At 37.7% G+C, this 24,595-nt stretch overlaps 1 protein-coding gene and 1 pseudogene across 2 annotated transcripts in view; one reads left to right on the forward strand and one right to left on the reverse strand.

Annotated features, from left to right (window-relative positions):
* Window positions 1-567: 567 nt before the first annotated feature.
* TOPBP1 (DNA topoisomerase II binding protein 1) overlaps window positions 568-24,595 on the forward strand; it is a 77,188-nt gene continuing 53,160 nt past the window's right edge. Inside the window, exons 1-10 of one of the 2 annotated variants that reach the window (XM_044920434.1) lie at window positions 568-686; window positions 1,304-1,394; window positions 3,487-3,621; window positions 5,307-5,450; window positions 6,323-6,504; window positions 7,565-7,761; window positions 9,142-9,321; window positions 10,013-10,182; window positions 12,442-12,605; window positions 12,755-13,002. In XM_044920434.1, the coding sequence (XP_044776369.1) occupies window positions 1,311-1,394; window positions 3,487-3,621; window positions 5,307-5,450; window positions 6,323-6,504; window positions 7,565-7,761; window positions 9,142-9,321; window positions 10,013-10,182; window positions 12,442-12,605; window positions 12,755-13,002 (1,504 nt within the window). In that variant the 5' untranslated portion in view covers window positions 568-686; window positions 1,304-1,310. Of the gene's footprint in view, window positions 687-1,303; window positions 1,395-3,486; window positions 3,622-5,306; window positions 5,451-6,322; window positions 6,505-7,564; window positions 7,762-9,141; window positions 9,322-10,012; window positions 10,183-12,441; window positions 12,606-12,754; window positions 13,003-24,595 lie in introns of those variants that run through there. The other variant, XM_044920436.1, reaches the window with a different exon arrangement.
* LOC123326903 lies at window positions 18,477-18,635 on the reverse strand (annotated as a pseudogene).

Consider the following 24,595-nt stretch of genomic DNA (forward strand, 5'->3'; position numbering starts at 1 on the left):
CCTGCTACATTGGAGGGAAAAGGACCCTGTCTGTGGGTTCAAAAAGACTTCAATGCAGTTCTAATTCTACCATTTAAAGTGTGACCTCACATCATTTAATTTATCGAAGCCTCCGTTTTCGCATCTGTAAAACAGAGATACTACTATTTCCTCAGAGTTGTTTGGGGCGATAATATATGGTTTCTCACGCACTGCCTGGCATATGGTAGGTGTGAAATACTGATGGAGGAAACCTAATTTTCCCCGGGGGCTTTATTTTTCGATGTGTTAGGATCTCCTCTAAGGTACTCCTGGCCTGCTGCCCCATCCCCTGGGCCGTGAGCACTTGGCCAACTCTCAGCGGAGCCAAGGCACCCACTTCAAAGCCCTAAACCCCGGTAACCCCTAAGCCAGCTGGCAATAACGCCTCTCCCACCGCCACCAGCACCACCTTTGACATCTCGGTCCTCCTCCCGCCGCTGCGGATGGCGTCACTTCCGCAGGAAGAGGCGGGCGCGACCGCGCGGTTTGGCGCGAAAGTCGGTTCGCCGCCTCGGCAATTTCCGGGTTCGGCGTTTGCTTCGGGTCGGGGGCGCCGCCGACTGCGGCGGGTGTGCGCCGGGCTGGCGCCCGACCCCAGCCACGGTCCTGCAGGCCGCGCGCCCCTCCAGTCGCCTCCCAAAGACCCCCCCCCAGGCTCCACCGAGGTGAGCGAGACACGGAGAGAGGACCCAGCTCCCTCCCCACCCCAGTTGGGGGGCCGCGACACCTCCCCTGGCCTTCGGGGCCCTTGTTTCCCGCCCGTGTAACCGGCCCTCGGACCGGCAGGTGGGACTTTGACGCCGGAGAGGACGTGGCTGCGGTTGGACCGAGAGCCCGGCCTTTCTGTGGCCGCTGGCAAGCAAGAGCTTTCGGCCTCTGGGGGCGTGACCTTGCTAACCGGCTTCCATTTCTGAAGTCCGTTTACTGAGGGGTGAACAAACGTCAAGGGCCCTGGACAGTTTCATTATGTGTATCCTTAAACTAAGTGCAATTGAATGCCCATTGGCTTAGGGGTCTAGAGCCTCCTAACAAAGGCCCTGAACGTAGTCAGTTTAGGGACATTAATTTCGTTCTCTGATTTGCAAGGATTGGTGTTGTCATCTTTTTCCTTGACTTTGCCCACATTCCAGAGTTTCTTAGAAACTAATGAACGAATTCACGGGCAAGGCCAGAATGTCTATCTTTGGGCATTGTTGTCTGCACGGAAAAATATCTGCTTTTAACATTTAACTTCATACATGATGTGTTTTTGTCCTTGTTAATGGTTCTTTTATTTTGACAGTTCAAAAATGTCCAGAAATGACAAAGAACCATTTCTTGTGAAGTTTTTAAAGTCTTCAGACAACTCCGAATGTTTTTTTAAAGCTCTTGAGGTAAGAATAGTTGAAAATGCCTTGTTTGATGCTGTGAATTCATTTTCTTGTTTTTAGTGTTTATGATTTGTTGGACTTTTTATGTTTTAATAATTTATTTTCATACTAGTTTTATTGTAGTGTACATTAATATAGATGTGTTGTTACATATTTTTGGATTGATGTAAATATATGATTATGTATTTCGGGGAACATGAAATCTATTACTTTTTTTAAGATTTTATTTATTTGACAGAGAGTGATAGGAGAGAGAGGTTGCCAAAGTCACCAAGGCATGACTGATTTAAAGATTTACACGGTAAAAAATTGTTATCTTTTTGTTCAGTCATAGGAAAATTTGAGTTTTTAATGCTATTGATTCTATCTGACAAGGAGTGTTATTTCCAAAAGGAGGGTAAGACCAACAATGCTTTTGGCAAAGGTGGGCACAGACCTTCCATAAATTGTGCAGATACTGCATCTACCTATTCTTCTATGTTTTCTTCTCCTTCAAACAAGAATCACTTCTTTGTAATCTGGATGGAATTACAGCCAGTTTACTTTTATTTCAATGCTTCTCTTGTCCAGACACCAAAAAAGTGTCTGGAGCAGGGGGAGCAGCAGGCAGAGGGAGAAGCAGGCTCCCCACAGAGCAGAGAGCCTGATGTGGGGCTCAATCCCAGGACCCTGAGATCATGACCAGAGCAAAAGGCAGACACTTAACTGACTGAGCCACCCAGACGTCCTATTATGACATTTTTATTGAAAGTAGCAGACTTGCTATTCTTGGAAATTACATTGCTTTCTATGTCTACTAACCAGAGTAGACCTTTGTATGTTGAAGAAATTTGAGTCTCAAATTTCTGGTTACGCTTCATTTTTTGGTAATACACAGTATGTTTCACTGTGTACAGTGTAATGTGGGAAGATGTGGGGGTGTCGTAGATCCTTGCTACTTACAGACCCCATCAGTAGAGTTGGAAATGCAGAACCTTGGGCCCAACTCAGACTGACCAGTTAGAATCTGCATTTTAACAAGATCCTCAGTGTAATTCCTGTGTATATTAAAGTTTAAGAAGCACTGTTGTAGCGGGTTTTTCTTTAAAGTTCATTCAGCAAATAATTACTGAGTGTCATGACCTATTAAGCACTGTTATAGTACTTGGGATCCATCAGTGAGCACAGCAGGCAAAGATCCATACTTTCTCAGAGCTTACATTCTATTTTAGCAGGAGGACCTAGACCTAAATCAGACAGGATAAATGAGTAAACTATAATACGTTGTAGGGTGCTATGTGCTATGGGAAGAGAAAAGAGCAAAATAGGTTAAGGAGTTCTAGAGGGTGTTTGTTGGGGGAGAAGGGAAGTTTACAGTCTTAAGTAGAGTGTGATTGGTGAAGGCTTTATGGAGAAGATAATTGAGTACACTTGAAGGAGGTGAGATGGTTAGCCATGTGGATGTCTGGGGAAGAAGCTTTCAGACAGAAAAGCCATACACAGGCCCCTGAGAAAGTATTTGGAGTGCCTATCCAACATTAGTGTGGCTATACATTAGTATAGTGAACAAGGGATGGGGGAAGAACATTAACGGGTGCTTTAGAGAGTAAGAATAAAGAGGACATGTAAAGGGCCTTAAGGGCCGTGGTAAGGACTCTGACTTTTTCCTTTTCATTTGAGCAAATCTGATTGAAGTGAGGGATCAAGTCAGGTAAAGACTGGGAGAATATTTCACATAGTGGGAACAAGAGCAGATCCTCTAATGAGTTCATGCTTGGCTTGTTCCAGGCCTACCAAGAAAGTAGGAGTGGCTAGAGAATAGTAAGCAGGGGAGATGAGAGGTAGAAGGTAAGAGTGGGGAGATAGGCAGGGGCCAGACTCATGACCTGGTTTGTATCATTAAAGAGATTACTAGTTGCTACAGGGAGAATAGATTTAGGGCAAGGAAAGGAAAAGGAACCACTTTGTAGACTTCTGCGGAGGTCTGGGTGAGAGATCATGGTAGCTTTCAATGGGGGAAAAGATTGGATTGGGATGGATTTTTGAAGATAGAGTTCACAGGACTTAATTACAGGTGAAAAATTTCAGGTGCATTCTTTCATTTTTTTTCTTTCAGTCAATAAAAGAGTTCCAATCAGAAGAATATCTTCAGATTATTACAGAAGAAGAAGCATTGAAGATAAAGGAAAATGATAGGTCACTTTATATCTGTGACCCATTTAGTGGCGTTGTCTTTGATCACCTCAAAAAGGTTTGCTAACTTTTCATGTGTTCCTTCTGTAGTCTGATTTTTGTTTTGTTTTTGCTTTAGTGGACATAAGTTCTTTACTGACCATGAAGTATTTTACAGATTATTAATATAGAGGAATCTTTTGGTTTTGGGAGACCAGAATTATATTTTTAAAGGCTAGTCATGTTACGCTAGGCTTTTGTTATATGTAATTTTTATATTTCAGGAGATTTAACTTCACTTAGCTTAAGTGAATCGTATAGTAATGAAACATTTTAGTGACAGAGTTCTACCATACTTAAACTCAGTTTGATTGCAGGAGTTTCAGTAGAGAGTTGGAAAACATCTCAACATAATGCTTGGTTATTTATTGTCTTTCCTATGTGCTCTTGCACGCAGAATTTTCGTACCTGTACCTTGTAGAGAGGGTCTGAAACATTATATGCCTAAAGGAAGCATTTTGGGGATGAGTGTTGCTAATATACCAATGAGCCATCTTATTTCTTTTTGTTGATTCCAGAGTCTACTGACTCATTACTTTTTTGGTGTCTGGACAAGAGAAGCATTGAAATAAAAGTAAACTGGCTGTAATTCCATCCAGATTACAAAGAAGTGATTCTTGTTTGAAGGAGAAGAAAACATAGAAGAATAGGTAGATGCAGTATCTGCACAATTTATGGAAGGTCTGTGCCCACCTTTGCCAAAAGCATTGTTGGTCTTACCCTCCTTTTGGAAATAACACTCCTTGTCAGATAGAATCAATAGCATTAAAAACTCAAATTTTCCTATGACTGAACAAAAAGATAACAATTTTTTACCGTGTAAATCTTTAAATCAGTCATGCCTTGGTGACTTTGGCAACCATATGCTTTCTAGATCTGGCCTGAATGTGCTGATGTTGAGCTGTCAACTTTTCTTAACTCAGCTATCAATGAAAGTAAAAGGTCATATTTTTTAATAACCCATAATATCTTTGGGAAATACTTACTTGGAAAGACATTGAGTTGAAGACAAAGTATTTAAAACAAATGTAGAAACTGCCTAGGATTTTTGTGTGTTTGTGTGAAGAATAGATATTTTAGAAGGGGTTAATTAGTCTCTTAAACTTTTAAACTGCTTGGTTGGCTGGATACTTCATTTAAAAAGTATATATGGATTTTCCCAATTAGAGCATAAGACTGTTATTCCTATACCCTATCATTAAGACTGTGTTTGTTTCAGATATTAAAATTTGGTGGCAGTTGTGACTGAATGTGGCTCTTGAAGCTTATTTCTTTTGATAGACTGCATTGTTTGATTTGCATGTGTGTTAATGAGTAGTGTCTGAGAAATTATATAACGGTCCTTATTTTTTCTTATAACAATTTAGTGATTTTTCTGCAGTGGTCATCAGCTTCTGTAAAGAATTGATAAATATTGAGGCGCCTGGCTGGCTCAGTCGATTAAGTGTCTACCTTTGGCTCAGGTCATGATCCCAGGGTGCTGGGATCGAGCCCCACATTGGGATCCCTGCTCAGTGGGGAGCCTGCTTCTCCCTCCCCCCTCTGCCTGCCGCTCTCCCTGCTTGTGCTCTCTCTCTCCCCCCTCTTTCTCTGTCAAATAAATAAATAAAATCTTTAAAAAAAGAATTGCTAAATATTACAAAATGTAATTTTATAAGCAGGAAGTCTTTTCCTACATACTAAACCTTCTCCCCTTTTTTGTAGCTTGGCTGCAGAATTGTTGGCCCTCAAGTAGTCATATTTTGTTTGCACCACCAGCGATGCGTCCCAAGAGCTGAACATCCAGTTTATAATATGGTTATGTCTGATGTAACTGTATCTTGTACAAGCCTGGAAAAAGATAAAAGGGTAGGTGCTAAGAGGAATATGATGATCAATATATTTACCTCCACACTTAATCTTTCACTGCATAGGAGACACTTTGAAAGACCTTGTACTTGTTCATGACTTAAAGTTTGTATACACCAATATATATCTTTTCTGTTTTAATGAATATAATGGAATCTGTTTTATTGAGAACTGATTACTTGAAAGAAACCTCCCCTTTTTCCCCTATGCAATTGATGAGTTAGAGTTTTAGTCACATTTTTCCAATATAGATGGTTAATCTTTTTAAAAAAAATGTTGATGGGGTGCCTGGGTGGCTCAGTTGGTTAAGCTTCTGCCTTCAGCTCAGGTCATGATCTCAGTGTCCTGGGGTCGTTGGGCTCTGAGCTCAGCAGGGAGTTTTCTTCTCCCTCTCCCCCACTTGTGCCCACGCTCCCTCTCTCGCTCGCTCTCTAATAAAATCTTTAAAAAAAAAATTATTTTAAAAAATGTTGATAGGTAGAATGGGCTGTGGATTTAACATTTGCTACAAGGCAAGAAATGCTTCAGTGATGCTTTCTAAGAGAGATAAAACATATTTTTATATATAATGTATACAATTTATATTTTTAAATATATATGCACAGTGTATTAAAGTATATTCTAGAAACAACAGGTTAATAAACTTATGGGGTTGAAAGAAACAACTATAGGAAATAATATACAAAAGTAATTATTTTTAAATTTATTTATAATTCATATTTTATCCAAAAAGCAATTATTTAACTTTATAGTAGTGAGAAACATTTGTGCCTTCAAGCTAACAACAACAAAAGATATTTGAGTTTTTGTATTAAAAAATGGAAGAGAGATTGTTTGCTTTAGTACTGATGTTTTTTCTTTTGGGTTTACAGGAAGAAGTTCATAAATATGTACAAATGATGGGTGGACGTGTATATAGAGACCTTAATATATCAGTAACTCACCTTATTGCAGGAGAAGTTGGCAGCAAAAAATATTTAGTTGCTGCAAACCTAAAGAAACCTATTTTGCTTCCTTCTTGGATTAAAACACTTTGGGAAAAGTCACAAGAGAAGTAAGAAAGACATTTATGTGTTTTCTAGACTTAAAAAAAAATGATACGTTCAATCATGGCATATTGTGGGTTATTACAGGGGAGGTTTTATGTTGTCCTCTTGGGATTTGTTATTCAGGGACAAAAGATGGGGTTATTACTCTTCACTGAGAATAAGCACAATCTGCAAGCTCTTATCAAGGTGTAAGTTGATAGGTAGATTAGGCTATTGATTTAATATTAGCTACAAGGTAAGAAATGCTTTGACAGTAGAAATTGCTTTCATCGGTAAATTCTTGTAAAATAGTTGAGAAGATCACTGAGGCAACTGTAGCTCTTAAGTTGCATTATCCTTCCACTACTGTGCTAAGATGGAGAGTAAATTAACCATTTTGATAGTCCTATTCCCTCTCAAAGGTGTCTATGTAAAGTTGAATGTAAACATGTCAGCCATTAACTAAGATGTGGTCATTCAGTAAATGTTAATCAAGTTCATTTTATGAACCTGGCCTGAGGTAGGCATTAGACATGCATACTGAGCAAATCAGGATAGCATCCCTGCCCTGGTGGACCTTAGAAATGGGCATTTTTCCAGTCTTCCTATCAACACCGGCACATCCTAAACCTGTCTCCACGTTGGTACCTTCATTCCTAGCACATCTGTCTTACATGGAAAAACAATGATGATATTTTTGTTGGTATTCTGCCAAAAATCATTGCTTATTATTTATATAGTATAATGGAAGGATAGAAAGTCCATTTTTCTAATAGGCAACCATTTGAGTTTTTAAGTAAATTCACACTTAAAATTTTGGAAAATATACCACTTTGACCAGCATGAACTCAAAGAGTTAACCCTTAAAACAGTTTTATTTGAGAAACTATCTGAAATACTACCTTTTACTAGTGACATGGATGAACTAGATGAGCAGTTAGTGTAATTTTGAGTGTCAGTGCCCCTTTTCTAAAAAATGAGGAAAGCATTAGTGATTTCTGTTGTTTGTCATTATTCTTCTGGTAAATTTTAAACCTTCTGGTATATTAATATGTTAATTTTTTCCTTGTTACTTATTTTCCCCAGAAAAATAGCTAGGTATACTGATGTAAACATGGAAGACTTCAAGTGTCCTATTTTTCTTGGTTGCATTATCTGTGTGACTGGCTTGTGTAGCTTAGACAGGAAGGCAGTCCAGCAACTCACAATTAAGCATGGAGGTCAATACATGGGACAACTGAAAATGAATGAATGTACACACCTCATTGTGCAAGAACCAAAAGGTAAAACTATGTTTCCCAAATGGAAAAAATGCACAATTTTCTCTAGTATTTAACATTTTAAGATCTTTACAGAATAGCTTTTGCTTCTGATGTGTTAATAAATCTGGTGTTTTTTCCCCCTAAATTCTTAACAAAGATAATTTGGTTCATAATCTGTAGAAAAATTACATGACTATCCAGGTTTATCCAGATCATAGAAAAAAATTTTTTTCAATTTCCAGTGGTTTTTATTGTTTGATTTTTATTTTTATTTATTTATTTATTTAAAGAAAAGGTTTCTTACTTAGTTACCAAATACTTACGAAACAAGAAATTTGGATGAATAACAAAAAGTCTAATAGATGTAGCTAAATTACATTTCTTTCTAATGATAAATTTTAAAAGCTTGACTTAGTTTTTAATTGAATGAATCAGCTTTATTGGATGAACTACAAGTTGTAACTTGAAGATACATCTTGCAGAAATGAGGCAGTTAAAAGAAAAATACATTACCAATAAGAAGAATTCCTTAAAATTATGTTTAATTTTGGTGTCTTGTAACCTTTATACCTGTTTTGGAAGATTTTTTTTTTTTCTTTACCAATACCCTTAAAATATATACAAACTGATGAGAGAAGAATTTTGTTAATGTTTTTGTTATTTCCTTATACTGTGTTTTATTAAGCTACCGAGATAACAAAATTAGGGGAAAAAAAAACCTAAAATTAATTCGTTCTGTCCTTAAGTCAGAACTTTGCATATGGCCAATTATGATATTATAATTGTGAGTAGAGTTGGTAACTGCTATTGAATTTCTGAATCTGAAGGCAGTTCATCTCTTAGCTCTCAAGAATGTCCAAAAAAATCCTTTTCATGTTATTGTTTACTATGTATTGACCTCAGTTTCTCTATGACACTGGTTCTAAATACATTGTGTTAAAAGTTGTTTTAAGGCAATAAAAAGATATATTTCTTATAATATGCCTGTCTATTTGGACTTCAAGTCTAATCCTATTGACATTAGAGTAGTTTGTTCAAAGCTGGTATTTTTTATATTGCAGACATTTACAATTTTCACAGTTGTTTTATGCAGTCTTACTAAAGCCACATAATTCTGTGAGTTATTCCCATGTTACAGATTAAGAAACTGGTTTAAAGGAATTAAGCATTGGAGGCTCTACTCAAACCAAGTCTAATATTTCAGTTACCCCACATAAATTCCACAATTTTAAGAGATAAACCCCCTTGCATATACTATATAGCATAGTTTGTATAAGAATAGTTACTGGTAACTTTAATTTTGTTTAGGTGAGTTTTTTCCCATAACCTATCATACTTCAAATATTTCTACAGAGATAGATTTTAATGGTTTACATTTCTATTTCTTAATGAACATGATAGGTCAAAAATACGAATGTGCCAAGAGATGGAATGTACACTGTGTGACCACACAGTGGTTTTTTGACAGTGTTGACAAAGGTTTTTGTCAGGATGAATCCATATACAAGACAGAGCCTAGACCAGAAACAAAGACTGTGCCTGATACTTCAACTCCTACTGGCCAGATCAACACAGTTGACAGTAAGTTTCAGTGGGATTAGAGTAAACAGTCGTTTTTAACACCATTTTCTTTGTAAGAATTGATTTGTAAATAGGATCGGTGAGATATAGTAGGGAATTCATCCTTTCTTGCTATGTTTCCAGGCATAATTGTGTAATAACTAAATTGTATGAAGATCAGTCCAGAAGTCTAGATATTTCTTTTTATAACGGATGTATATTTTCTTTCATACGTTGATTTACTGCAAAAGATGATTAAAGAAATCGAGAGTACTAATAGAAACTTAAAAGAATTTTTCCAAGCTTGACTGGTGGGCAAATGTAATACATTTTTATTAGTTTGCTACAATTACTATAGACCATCTGTATTCATATAAAATTGAAAACCATTTCTATTTTGTAGGTGCCTTGTTGGCAATTTAGCAGATGTTACACTTTTTTCTTTCCTGGACCCTACAGCCAGCAACTTCATATTTTAAATGGAAGCTAGCCACTATTAAAATGTATTAAGTATGTTTTTATTTGAATAAAATAGGAACCTTAGTTTCATTTTCCCTTCTCAAAACTGGCCACCAAGATTTCAGTAAAAACATTTGAAGCTTACTTTGGAAATTATCCACAGAACTTAGTGTATAAGAAAAATTAATCTGTAGGAAAATAGGTAATCACAATTTTATCTCCATAAATTTCTACATCTTTGTTTGATATGTAGGTCGTACTCTTTCAGATGTCAGCCATATTTCCAACATCAGTGCAAGTTGCATAAATGAATCGATGTGTAATTCAGTTCTTAATAGTAAAGTGGAGCCTACACTTGAAAATCTAGAAAATCTGGATGTCAGTGCATTTCAAGCACCTGAAGATTTATTAGATGGTTGTCGGGTATGTCTTTATTATGTAATACATGCAGTGATAATGTACAGTAGTACTTCCTAGCCTGACTTTGAAGACCCCTCAGAGTTGGGCTTGTTCCTTATCCATATAAACCCTTCACTCTAGCTAAGCAGATGCAAACATTAGGCCACGTCTGTCATTAACTGTCATTTTTTAAGTGTTTCTAATACCCTAGACTGTGGTAATCAATTCACATATATTGTTAATATGTTGTATATACTCTCATTTAATTCCCACAAATAACTCTAAAATGGTTATTACCCTGAGGCTGAGGCTTAGCGGATTAAAATTCTTGTTCAGATTCACACAGACATTAAGTAGACAGCCATCTACTCCAAATCCTATGTTCCTAACCATTAGACCTAAGAGACTTTGTTTAATGTCTCTTAGGCTACTTAATTTTTTTTTTAGTGTATGAATAAACTATCTTATAAGTGCCTTGATGGAAACATCATATGCTATAGATCTCCTAGAGCTGAATACTTATTTAATATATTTCTACTTTTAGAGTGAATAGGCTATATATTAGTTGATAAAACATCAATTTATTGGCAGAACAGAAAGTGTCTTATATAATCTTTTATCCTAGACTCTACTAATTAGGATATGACTTTTAGTTGTTTTTTTTTAAGATTTATTTATTTTAGAGGGGGAGAGAGACAGCACAAGAGGGAGGGGCAGAGGGGGAAGGAGAAAGGATCTCAAGCAGACTCTGTGCTGTGCACGGAGCCCAACATGGAGCTCAGTCTCAGTACCCTGAGATCATGACCTGAGACAAAACCAAGAGTTAGACGCCTAACCAAGTATACCACCTAGATGCCCCTGACTTTTAGTTATTTATGATTCCTGATTTTTGTTACAGTATCTTCTAATAATAGAGGTTATTTAGTTTGGGATATAAATGCAGTTAAAAATAGATTTGCCAGGGGCGCCTGGGTGGCTCAGTTGGTTAAAGTGACTGCCTTCGGCTCAGGTCATGATCCTGGAGTCCCGGGATCGAGTCCCGCATCGGGCTCCCTGCTCAGCGAGGAGCCTGCTTCTCCCTCTGACCCTCCCCCCTCTCATGTACTCTCTCTCATTCTCGCTCTCTCAAATAAATAAATAAATCTTTAAAAAAAAAAAAAATAGATTTGCCATTCTTTTTTTTTAAGATTTTATTTATTTATTTGTCAGACAGAGAGAGCACGCACAAGCAGGGGGAGTGGCAGGCAGAGGGAGAAGCAGTTTCCCTGCCAAGCAAGGAGCCCGACGTGGGATTCGATCCCAGGACTCGGATCATGACCTGAGCCGAAGGCAGACACTTAACCGACTGAACCACCCAGGCATCCCTAGATTTGCCATTCTTCAGAAATTTTTTTTAAATGTAAAATACAGATGAGAAGGCTTTTTATATTTATTAAATTAGTTTAAATACATACATACTGATAGTTAAAAATAAATTATTGCACATGTATTATCCTCAAAGCACTGTCCTCAACTCGACTTAAGTTTTTTTGTGTAATCAACTGTGTAAAAGGTATCTCAATTTATAGTTAAGAAAATTGGTTTAAAGAACCTAAGTAACTTATCATGGTCATGTAGTTAATTATTGACCTCTGAACCAAAATTTAAACCCAAGTTTTCTGAATTCAGATATATAAACTCCAGTTTGTTTCTATAATTTAAATTTACAGGTAATAAGATCTTTATAATTTAAGAAGCTACCTGCATTTTAGACATTGCTATGCCCTAGTATCAGGAAGATAACTGAATTCTAGCTTCTATTTTATTAAAGCCTCACAGTACTTACCAGGTGTCTACTGTGGATAATAATGCTATGGGACTGTGAAGAAGTAATAAAAAATAAAAATTTCAGAATTATTGGGGCGCCTGGGTGGCTCAGTGAGGTAAGCATCTGCCTTCGGCTCAGGTCATGATCCCAGGGTCCTGGGATTGAGCCCCATGTTGGGCTCCCTGCTCAGCGAGGAGTCTGCTTCTCCCTGTCCCTCTGATCCTCTCCCCAGCTCCTGCTCTCACTCGTTCCCGCTCTCTCTCAAATGAATTTAAAAAATCTTTAAAAAAAAAATGTCGAATTGTTAAAAAAAAAAAAGTTTCAGAATATACTCGATTCTTAATATATTTTAAATGTACACAGAGCTGTCTTATTTACACACAATGCATTTAGATATGTATTTTTAATGTGTTTCTGTTGAGAAACAAACCATCTTAAATGCATTAATCTAAAGTAAGTATTTTCTTTCGTTGCAGATCTATCTTTGCGGTTTTAGTGGCAGAAAGCTAGATAAACTGAGAAGGCTTATTAACAGTGGAGGTGGAGTTCGTTTTAATCAGCTCAATGAAGATGTAACTCATGTTATTGTGGGAGATTATGATGATGAATTGAAGCAGTTTTGGGATAAATCGGCCCACAGGTTTTGTCGGTTTTTAATTTAAAGCAACTTTTACTCTGTAATGATTTTTCTTAAAATTGCATATCCATGCAATTATGGAAACTGCATGGCAAGTGGGATGATGGTCTTTATGGTTTAAACTAATATATAATTATGTACTATTTTTGTAGGCCTCATGTAGTGGGAGCAAAATGGTTGCTAGAGTGTTTTAGTAAAGGTTATATGCTTCCTGAAGAGCCATATATCCATGCTAACTACCAGCCAGTGGAAATTCCAGTTTCAGATCAACCTGAAAGTAAAACAGCTCTTTTAAAAAAGAACAACAGCTTCTCTAAGAAAGACTTGGCTTCTGATGAAAAGCATGAACAAGCTGACGAAGATCTGCTCTCTCAGTATGTAAATAATAACCCAACAGTAGGTAAGAAATAGTTGATTAGTATTTACAGTCATTAAGAAATGTTTTAGTTGCAGAATACATACACATGTGATTTCTGCCAGGTTTTCTAGATTTTAAGTTAAACCTTTTTCTTCCCTTAGTGTTTTATGTTTGTTACTTTTTCTAAGTAGGCAAGGCCAGGGGATGCTGAACCCTTTGACCCTCTCATCTCTCTTCAACTCACTGGCTCCTCTTTGATCTGTTTTATATACCAGCATCAGTTTGTTAGTGTGAGTTTGTAACAGCATGAACTTTTTTTTTTTAATTTTTTTAAAGATATTATTTATTCATTAGAGTGAGCACATGAGGTGGGGGGACAAAGGGAGAAGGAAAGGCAGACTCCGTGCTGAGCAGGGAGCCCAACGAGGGGCTCAATCCCAGGACCCTGAGATCATGACCTGAGCCGAAGGCAGACACTTAACCATCTGAGCCACCCAGGTGCCCATGTAACAGCATGAACTTTTATTTTAACCTTATAATTACCTCTTACTTGGTTATTGTGCTCTTTAATGCATACAGTGCTGCACTGTGTACCACAGCCTCTGTATGTAGTCTTCTCAGTGTGGGAAGGAAATTTGCTAGTGGAGTTGTGAGCAGAATTTCTTATTTAAGAAAAAGTTTTTGTGAAATATTTAATACATTGAAAAAGATGTCAAGAATAATGTGATGAATAACCATATACTACTACATAGGTATTAAAAAAATAGAATATTCCACTATACCAAAAGCCCCCTGTGAGTCTCCATTTTCCTTATAGTTTACATGTATATATATCTATATGCAATATAGATACTCTCATTTTGTGTATATTTTAGCTTATATAGATGACATATGGTATGTACTCTTTTGCTGCTCTCCTCCAACCATGAGAGATAATTTAATCCAAGTAACTGGTCGAATTATCTGTTTCGCCACCTATAGACATTTTTATTGTGTCTCTTTTTTTGCCAGTGCAAACAGTACTGCTGAGATTGTTCTTACTTACCCATGTCTCTGTGATTGCTTGGAGGTTTCTTTACATGTACATGATGCCAAGTTTGGTCTACTCTGTATGGATTAATGACACAGATGTGTTAAACTCCTCCACTGTAATGGTGGCTTTGACAGTTTCTCCATGTAGTTCTGTCAAATTTAGTTTTTTAATATAGTTTGATGTTTTATTACATGATGATCCTCATTTTCCTAATTTTTTTTTTCCTTAAAATCTGTTTGTCTGATATTAATAGAACTGTCCCTGCCTCATGTGATATGGTATTTATCTGGTATGACTTTTTCTTTAAAATGCAAATTTGGTCAATTTACATTTATTGTTACTTGTTATTTTATACCATCTTAATTTGTGCTGTTTGTCCCATTTTTCTGTGCTTCCTTGTTTAACATTTTTGCTTCCTTTTGGATAGCTTGAGTTTGTCCCCTCTCACCCCAGCCTCCCAACTTCCTGTCTTCCCTCTACTGATGTGGAAGTTACATCTATTTATATTTCCAGTGATTACTTGGAACTTGAATGGGCATCATAACTTGAAATCTAAAGTTAATCAGAACTTTTATCTTAATCTTGAATAACACAACTTTATAACACTATCTTCAAGAGCACTGCTGATCACACCCCCTACATACACTAATATACTCAATTTATGTGATTTGGGCTAATATTGTCATTCTCTTTTTTAATCAGACAGTTAGACACTTACTGTTTTATATGGTCCATACTTGTTTTGATTTACCATCATGTTTAGCAATTTCTTTGCTTCACATTCTTTGTTGTATCTGAGAACTCTCTTCTGGGATCATTTTCTTTCCTCCTATAAAATATATCCTTTAGAAATTCCTTCAGTTTCTGTTAATGTCTTTATTTTTTGCCCTTGTTCTTAAAAAACAGTTATGCTAGGAATATAATCCTAGACAGTTACTTTGAGCTCCCAGAGATGTTATTTCATTGTCCTGTTTCCATGGCTGCTGGATAAGAAGTCATTCAGTGTAATCGTTATTCTTTTGTAGGAAATCTTTTTTTCTTGCTGTTTTTAATATCTCCTTTTTAATGCTGATGTCCTAGAGTTTTACCATGTACTTGTCCTACTTGGAATTCATTGTGCTTTCTGAATCTAAGGATTAGTGAGGGGTTTTGTTTTTTTTTTTTTCATTCTAAAAAAATTTCATCTGTTACCTTTGAATATTGCTGCTTTCCCACTCTATATTCTCTAATTCCCATTAGCTCTTTGTGTGGAACACTTAACCTGCCCTTCTAATTTCATCTTTTTGTCTTTCTGTGATTTATTATGTGTAATTTCTTCAGGATTTCCTTCCACATCACTGTTTCTCTGTTCAGCTGTTGCCTACTGTGGTTAACCCATCCATTAAGTTTTTTATTTCAAAAAAAAAAAAAAGTTTTTTATTTCAGTAATTATTTTTTCAATTCCTAGAAGTTCTAGTTCTCTTAATAATCTGTTATTCTGTATTCATGTCTTTTTACTTATTTCTTGAAACACATTAAACATACTGCTACATCTGAATGGAGGGGAGGGGTAATTCTCTTTATTGTTAATGGTGCCTAGATCCTTCATGTTTTTCTGATATTGTAAACTCATTAGGACTGTGCAAAGTCTAAGAAGCTTGAGGTGAAGCTTGAGGTGAGGGTTTGTTTCTTTAGAAACGGTTCATGTTTAAATCTGCCAGAAGTCTCGGAATTTTCCAACTCCAGACACTTCTCAGTTTATTGGCTGGATGTTTTTTTGGACCATCAGGCTAGTATAAATTTGTACCCTAACCTACTTTGAGGACCAGCTTATGATGACAAATTCTCAGGAGAGATGTTTTTCCCCCTTGACCCAAAGCCAAAGTCAGATGTACTTGTTATTTCCTTTACAGGGTCGGTTTTTGTTATTGTTTGGTTGATTTGGGACTGTATTGTAACTAAAGATATTTATTTCCCTTTAGGGTTTCTGGGTTTGTTTCCTCGGGGTATACTCTGCCCCACCTCTAATTTGTGTGAGACCAAAGACTTGACTCTGTTTCCCTCCATGTGATGTCCTTAAATTCTGAGGGTCTAAGTTTCTGCCAAAATAGATTCAGATTCAGGGTAACCATTAGTTTTAGTGACCACTTAATGCTCTGCATTCATTACTACTACTTCCATTTTCAGTCCTTGAGGATCTCCCATGCTTTCCTGCAAATTCAGCTATGTATTTGTACTGATGCTTTTAGTATTTTATCCTATATTTTCAAGTACATGATAGTGAGAGGGTTTCAGATGTCTAGCTACCACATTTCTAGAAGGGAATTTCCAGTATTTCTTTTTTTTTATGTTTTTACTTTAATTCCAGTTAGTTAACATACAGTGCTGTATTAGTTTCATGTGTACAATATAGGGATTGAACAATTCCATACATCACCTGGTGCTTATCATGGCAAGTGCACTCCTTAATCCACATCACCTATTGAACCCATTCCTGCTCCCCCATCCCCTCTGGTAACCATTAGATTGTTCTCTGTAATTAAGAGTCTGTTTCTTGCTTTGTCTCTCTTATTTTTTTTTTCCCTTTTCCTATTTCTTTCTTAAATTCCACATATGAGTGAAATCATTTGGTATTTGTCTTTCTCTGATTTATTTTGCTTAGCATTATACTCTCTACCTCCATCCATGTCATTGCAAATGGCAAGATTTCATCCTTTCTTATGGCTCAGTAATATTCCTCTGTGTGTGTGTGTGTGTGTGTGTGTGTGTGTATGTGTACACATACACCACATCTTCTTTATCCATTTATCAGTCATTAAATACTTGGGCTGCTTCCGTATCTTGGCTATTGTAAATAATGCTGCTATAAACATAGGGGTGCATGTATCCCTTTGAATCAGGTTTTTTTTTTTTTTTTGCCCTTCATCAGATATATGATTTGCAAATATCTCCTCCCATTCCATAGGTTGCCTTTTAGTTTTGTTTAGTGTTTCCTTCACTGTGCAGAAGCTTTTAATTTTGATGTAGTCCCAATAGTTTATTTTTGCTTTTGTTTCCCTTGCCTCCAAAGACCTATCTAGAAAAAAGTTGCTGTGGCCTGTGTTAAAGAGGTTACTGCCTGTGTTCTCTTCTAGGATTTTTATGTTTTCAGGTCTCAAATTTGGGTCTTTTATCCTTTTTGTGTATGGTGTAAGGAAGTGGTCCAGTTTCATTCTTTTGCATAGTGCTGTCCAGTTTAACCAACTGAGCCACCCAGGTGCCCCTTTAGTGCTGTCCAGTTTTCCCAACACCATTTGTTAAAGAGACTGTCGTTTTCCCATTGCATATTCTTTCCTGCTTTGTCAAAGATTAATTGACCATATAGTTAATGCTTTATTTCTGGGTTCGCTATTCTGATCTATGTGTCTGTTTTTGTGCCAGTACCATACTGTTTTGATTACTACAGCTCTGTAAAATAACTTGAAGTCTGGAATTGTGGTGCCTCCAGCTTTGCTTTTCTTTCTCAAGATGCTTTGGCTCCTGGGGGTCTTTTGTGGTTCCATACAAATTTTAGGATTGTTTGTTCTAGTTCTGTGAAAAATGCTGTTTTTTTTTTTTTTTTTTTTTAAAGATTTCATTTATTTATTTGACAGAGAGAGACACAGTGAGAGAGGGAACACAAGCAGGGGGAGTGGGAGAGGGAGAAGCAGGCTTCCCGCCGAGCAGGGAGCCTGATGCGGGGCTCGATCCCAGGACTCTGGGATCATGACCTGAGCCGAAGGCAGACGCTTAACGACTGAGCCACCCAGGCGCCCCAATGCTGTTGGTATTTTGATAGGGATTGCATTAAATGTGTAGATTGCTTTGGGTGGTGCAGACATTTTAACAGTATTTGTTCTTCCAATCCATGAGCATGGAATGTCTTTCCATTTCTTGGTGTCATCTTCAATTTCTGTAATCAGTGTTTTATAGTTTTCAGAGTACAGGTCTTTCACCTTTTTGGTTAAGTATATTCCTAGGTATCTTATTATTTTGGGTGCAATTGTAAATAGGATTGTTTTCTTAATTTCTCTTTTTGCTGCTTTGTTATTGGTGTATAGAAATGCAACAGATTTCTATACATTGATTTTGTTTTTGTTGTTTTGGGAGTTTTTTATGTTATTTTCCTTTTAAGTAGGCTCTACACCCGATGGGGGGCTTGAACTCACAACCCTGAACTTAAGAGTCACATACTCTACTGACTGAGCCAGCCAGGCACCCTGTACGTTGATTTTGTATCCTGCAGCTTGACTCAATTTGTTTATCAGTTCTAGCAGTTTTTTGGTGGAATCTTTGGGGTTTTCTGTATATAGTATATCATCTACAAATAGTGAAAGTTTTACTTTTTCCTTAACCAATTTGGACACCTTTTCTTTTTGTTGTCTGATTGCTGTGGCTAGGACTTCTAGTACTGTGTTGAATAAAAGTGGTGAGAGTGGACATCCTTGTCTTATTCCTAATGTTAGGGGGAAAGCTTTCAGTGTTTCCCCATTGAGTATGATGTTCACTGTGGGTTTTTCATATATGGCCTTTATTATGTTGAGGTATGTTCCCTCTAAACCTACTTTGTTGAGGGTTTTTCAATTAGCAGTAATCGCACCTCGGATAAACCTCATTGGCTATGATACTGCCACTGCGCAAAGCCTGTTGAGGGTTTTTATCATGAATGAATGTTGTGCTTTGTCAAATGCTTGTGCTTTGTCAAATGCTTTTTCTACATCTGTTGAAATGATCATATGGTTTCTATCCTTTCTCTTAATAATGTGATGCATCACATTGACTTGCTAATATTGAACCACACTTGCATCCCAGGAATAAATCCCACTTGATTGTGGTGAATGATTTTTTTTTAATATATTGTTGAATTCAGTTTGCTGATATTTTATTGAGGATTTTTGCATCTGTGTTCATCACGGATATTGGCCTATAATTCTCATTTTTAGTGGGTGTCTTTATCCGGTTTTGGGATTGGAATAATGCTGGCTTCATAGAATGAATTTGGAAGTTTTCCTTCCTTTTCTGTTTTTTTTGAGCGGTTTGAGAAGACTAGGTATTAACTCTTCTTTAAATGCTTGGTAGAATTTACCTATGAAGCCACCTGGTCCTGGACTTTTGTTCGTTGGGAGTTTTTTGATTACTGACTCCGTTTCTTTCCTGGTTACCCGTCCAGTATTTCCTTTTTTTACCCACACTATTTCTGTTAATGGTATACTGAAAAATGGATTTTTGTGAGATGATTTGCGTATGCTTTAGTAGTACATTATGTCAGGAGATCCTCATGATTTTGTAGGCTGTTCTGGTATAAAAATTGATATAAAAAATCTGAGATTGACTCAAAGCAGTTTTATGCACTATCCTTCAGCAGGGGTACTTGGTGGAAGCAAGTGATTAGTTTCTTTTTTTTTTTTTTTTAAAGATTTTATTTATTTATTTGACAGAGACAGAGATAGCGAGAGCAGGAACACAAGCAGCGGGAGTGGGAGAGGGAGAAGCAGGCTCTCCGCTGAGCAGGGAGCCCGATGTGGGACTCGATCCCAGGACCCTGGGATCATGACCTGAGCTGAAGGCAGACGCTTGACGACTGAGCCACCCAGGCGCCCAAGTGATTAGTTTCTTAAACCTTCCTTTCTCCAGGAGCTACTGGTCTACTGACTTTGAAAGGGTTTAGTGGCAGTGAATCTCAGGGAATCCCCAAGCTCCTTAGAAAGAATATAATCAAGTATTTTGTAGTTCTTTTTTTTCTTTTTTTATTATTATTATGTTAATCACCATACATCACATCATTAGTTTTTGATGTAGTGTTCCATGATTCATTGTTTGTGCATAACACCCAGTGCTCCATGCAGAACGTGCCTGCTTTAATACCCATCACCAGGCTAACCCATCCTCCCACTCCCTTCCCCTCTGGAACTCTCAGTTTGTTTTTCAGAGTCCATCGTCTATCATGGTTCATCTCCCCCTCCGATTTCCCCCCCTTCATTCTTCCCCTCCTACTATCTTCTTCTTCTTTTTTTTTTTTTTAACATATAATGTATTATTTGTTTCAGAGGTACAGATCTGTGATTCAACAGTCTTGCACAATTCACAGCGCTCACCATAGCACATACCCTCCTCAATGTCTGTCACCCAGCCACCCCATCCCTCCCACCCCCCACCACTCCAGCAACCCTCCGTTTGTTTCCTAAGATTAAGAATTCCTCATATCAGTGAGGTCATATGATACATGTCTTTCTCTGATTGACTTATTTTGCTCAGCATAACACCCTCCAGTTCCATCCATGTCGTTGCAAATGGCAAGATTTCATTCCTTTTGATGGCTGCATAATATTCCATTGTATATATATACACCACGTCTTCTTTATCCATTCATCTGTCGATGGACATCTTGGCTCTGTCCACAGTTTGGCTATTGTGGACATTACTGCTATAAACATCGGAGTGCACGTACCCCTTTGGATCCCTACATTTGTATCTTTGGGGTAAATACCCAGTAGTGCAATTGCTGGGCCATAGGGTACCTCTATTTTCAACTTTTTGAGGAACCTCCATACTGTTTTCCAGAGTGGCTGCACCAGCTTGCATTCCCACCAGCAGTGTAGGGGGGTTCCCCTTTCTCTGCATCCCCGCCTGTCATTTCCTGACTTGTTAATTTTAGCCATTCTGACTGGTGTGAGGTAGTATCTCATTGAGGTTTTGATTTGGATTTCCCTGATGCTGAGCAATGTTGAGCACTTTTTCATGTGTCTATTGGCCATTTGGATGTCTTCTTTGGAAAAATGTCTGTTCATGTCTTCTGCCCATTTCTTGCTTAGATCATTTGTTCTTTGGGTGTTGAGTTTAAGAAGTTCTTTATAGATTTTGGATACTAGCCCTTTATCTGATATGTCATTTGCAAATATCTTCTCCCATTCTGTTGGTTGTCTTTTGGTTTTGTTGACTGTTTCTTTTGCTGTACAAAAGCTTTTTATCTTAATGATGTCCCAATAGTTCATTTTTGCCCTTGCTTCCCTTGCCCTTGGCGATGTTTCTAGGAAGAAGTTGCTGCGGCTGAGGTCGAAGAGGTTGCTGCCTGTGTTCCGCTTTAGGATTTTGATGGACGCCTGTCTCACATTTAGGTCTTTTCTTCCATTTTGAGTCTATTTTTGTGTGTGGTGTAAGGAAATGGTCCAGTTTCATTCTTCTGCATGTGGCTGTCCAATTTTCCCAACACCATTTGTTGAAGAGACTTTTTTCCATTGGACATTCTTTTCTGCTTTGTTGAAGATTAGTTGACCATAGAGTTGAGGGTCCATTTCTGGGCTCTCTGTTCTGTTCCATTGATCTATGTGTCTTGTTTTTGTGCCAGTACCATACTGTCTTGATGATGACAGCTTTGTAATAGAGCTGGAAGTCCGGAATTGTGATGCCGCCGGCTTTGCTTTGCTTTGCTTTTTCAACATTCCTCTGGCTATTCAGGGTCTTTTCTGGTTCCATACAAATTTTAGGATTATTTGTTCCATTTCTTTGAAAAAAGATGGTATTTTGATGGGGATTGCATTGAATGTGTAGATTGCTCTAGGTAGCATTGACATCTTCACAATATTTGTTCTTCCAATCCATGAGCATGGAACGTTTTTCCATTTCTTTATGTCTTCCTCAGTTTCTTTGATGAGTATTTTATAGTTTTCTGAGTCCAGATCCTTTGCCTCTGGTTAGATTTATTCCTAGGTATCTTATGGTTTTGGGTGCAATTGTAAATGGGATTGACTCATTAATTTCTCTTTCTTCTGTCTTGTTGTTGGTGTATAGGAATGCCACTGATTTCTGTGCATTGATTTTATATCCTGCCACTTTACTGAATTCCTGTATGAGTTCTAGCAGTTTTGGGGTGGAGTCTTTCGGGTTTTCCACATAAAGTGTGTATCATCTACAAAGAGTGAGAATTTGGGTGCCTGGGTGGCTCAGATGGTTAAGCGTCTGCCTTCGGCTCAGGTCATGGTCCCAGGGTCCTGGGATCGAGTCCCACATTGGGCTCCCGGCTCAGCGGGGAGCCTGCTTCTCCCTCTGACCCTCTCCCCTCTCATGCTGTTTCCCTCTCGCTCGCTCTCTAAAAAATAAATAAAATCTTTAAAAAGAAGAAAAGAAGAAAAAAAAAAAAAAAAACAAAGAGTGAGAATTTGACTTCTTCTTTGCCGATTTGGATGCCTTTTATTTCTTTTTGTAGTCTGATTGCTGTGGCTAGGACTTGTAATACTATGTTGAATAGCAGTGGTGATAGTGGACATCCCTGCCGTGTTCCTGACCTTACGGGTTAAGCTCTCAGTTTTTCCCCATTGAGAATGATATTTGCTGTGGGTTTTTCATAGATGGCTTTTATGATATTGAGGTATGTGTCCTCTATCCCTATACTCTGAAGAGTTTTGATCAAGAAAGGATGCTGTACTTTGTCATATGCTTTTTCTGCATCTATTGAGAGGATCATATGGTTCTTGTTCTTTCTTTCATTAATGTAGTGTATCACATTGATTGATTTGTGGATGTTGAACCAACCTTGCAGCCCAGGGATAAATCCCACTTGGTCGTGGTGAATAATCCTTTTAATGTACTGTTGGATCCTACTGGCTAGTATTTTGGTGAGAATTTTTGCATCCGTGTTTATCAAGGATATTGGTCTGTAATTCTCCTTTTTGATGGGGTCTTTGGTTTGGGGAATCAAAGTAATGGTGGCCTCATAAAACGAGTTTGGAAGTTTTCCTTCCATTTCTATTTTTTGGAACAGTTTCAGAAGAATAGGTATTAATTCTTCTTGAAATGTTTGGTAGAATTCCCCTGGGAAGCCATCTGGCCCTGGGCTTTTGTTTGTTGGGAGATTGTTGATGACTGCTTCAATTTCCTTAGTGGTTATAGGTCTGTTCAGGTTTTCCATTTCTTCCTGGTTCAGTTTTGGTAGTTGATACATCTCTAGGAATGCATCCATTTCTTCCAGATTATCTAATTTGCTGGCATATAGTTGCTCATAATATGTTTTTATAATTGTTTATATTTCTTTGTTGTTGGTTGTGATCTCTCCTCTTTCATTCATGATATTGTTTATTTGGATCAATTTTCTTTTTGATAAGTCTGGCCAGGGGTTTATCAATCTTGTTAATTCTTTCAAAGAACCAGCTCCTAGTTTCCTTGATCTGTTCTACTGTTCTTTTGGTTTCTAGTCCACTGATTTCTGCTCTGATCTTTATTATTTCTCTTCTCCTGCTGGGTTTAGGCTTTATTTGCTGTTCTCTCTCCAGCTCCTTTAGGTGTAGGGTTAGGTTGTGTATTTGAGACCTTTCTTGTTTCTTGAGAAACGCTTGAATTGCTATATACTTTCCTCTTAGGGCTGCCTTTGCTGCATCCCAAAGATTTTGAACAGTTGTGTTTTCATTTTCATTTGTTTCCATGAATTTTTTTAATTCTTCTTTAATTTCCTGGTTGACCCATTCATTCTTCAGTAGAATGCTCTTTAGCCTCCATGTATTTGAGTTCTTTCTGACTTTCCTCTTGTGATTGAGTTCCAGTTTCAAAGCATTGTGGTCTGAAAATATGCAGGGAATGATCCCAATCTTTTGGTACCGGTTAAGACCTGATTTGTGACCTAGGATGTGATCGATTCTGGAGAATGTTCCCTGGGCACTAGAGAAGAATGTGTGTTCTATTGCTTTGGGATGGAATGTTCTGAATGTATCTGTGAAGTCCATTTGGTCCAGTGTGTCATTTAAAGTCTTTATTTCCTTGTTGATCTTTTGCTTAGATGATCTGTCCATTTCAGTGAGGATGATGTTAAAGTTCCCCACTATTATTGTATTGTTGTCGATGTGTTTCTTTGCTTTTATTATTAATTGGCTTATATAATTGGCTGCTCCCATGTTAGGGGCATAGATATTTACAATTGTTAGATCTTCTTCTTGGATAGACCCTTTAAGTAGGATATAGTGTCCTTCCTCATCTCTTATTACAGTCTTTGGTTTAAAATCTAATTTGTCTGATGTAAGGATTGCCACCCCAGCTTTCTTTTGGTGTCCATTAGCATGGTAAATGGTTTTCCACCCCCTCACTTTCAATCTGGGTGTGTCTTTGGGTCTAAAATGAGTCTCTTGCAGACAGCATATCGATGGGTCTTGTTTTTTATCCAATCTGATAGCCTGTGTCTTTTGATTGGGGCATTGAGCCCATTTACATTCAGGGTGACTCTTGAAAGATATGAATTTAGTGCCACTGTATTGTCTGTAAGGTGACTGTTACTGTATATTGTCTGTGTTCCTTTCTGGTCTATGTTGCTTTTAGGCTCTCTCTTTGCTTAGAGGACCCCTTTCAATATTTCTTGTAGGGCTGGTTTCGTGTTTGCAAATTCCTTTAGTTTTTGTTTGTCCTGGAAGCTTTTTATCTCTCCTTTTATTTTCAGTGACGGCCTAGCTGGATATAGTATTCTTGGCTGCATATTTTCTCATTTAGTGCTCTGAATATATCATGCCAGTCCTTTCTGGCCTGCCAGGTCTCTGTGGATAGGTCTGTTGCCAGTCTAATGTTTCTACCATTGTAGGTTACAGATCTCTTCTCCCGAGCTGCTTTCAGGATTTTCTCTTTGTCTCT

This window comes from Neomonachus schauinslandi, chromosome 1, assembly GCF_002201575.2.
Source record: "Neomonachus schauinslandi chromosome 1, ASM220157v2, whole genome shotgun sequence".
Lineage (NCBI taxonomy): Eukaryota > Metazoa > Chordata > Mammalia > Carnivora > Phocidae > Neomonachus > Neomonachus schauinslandi.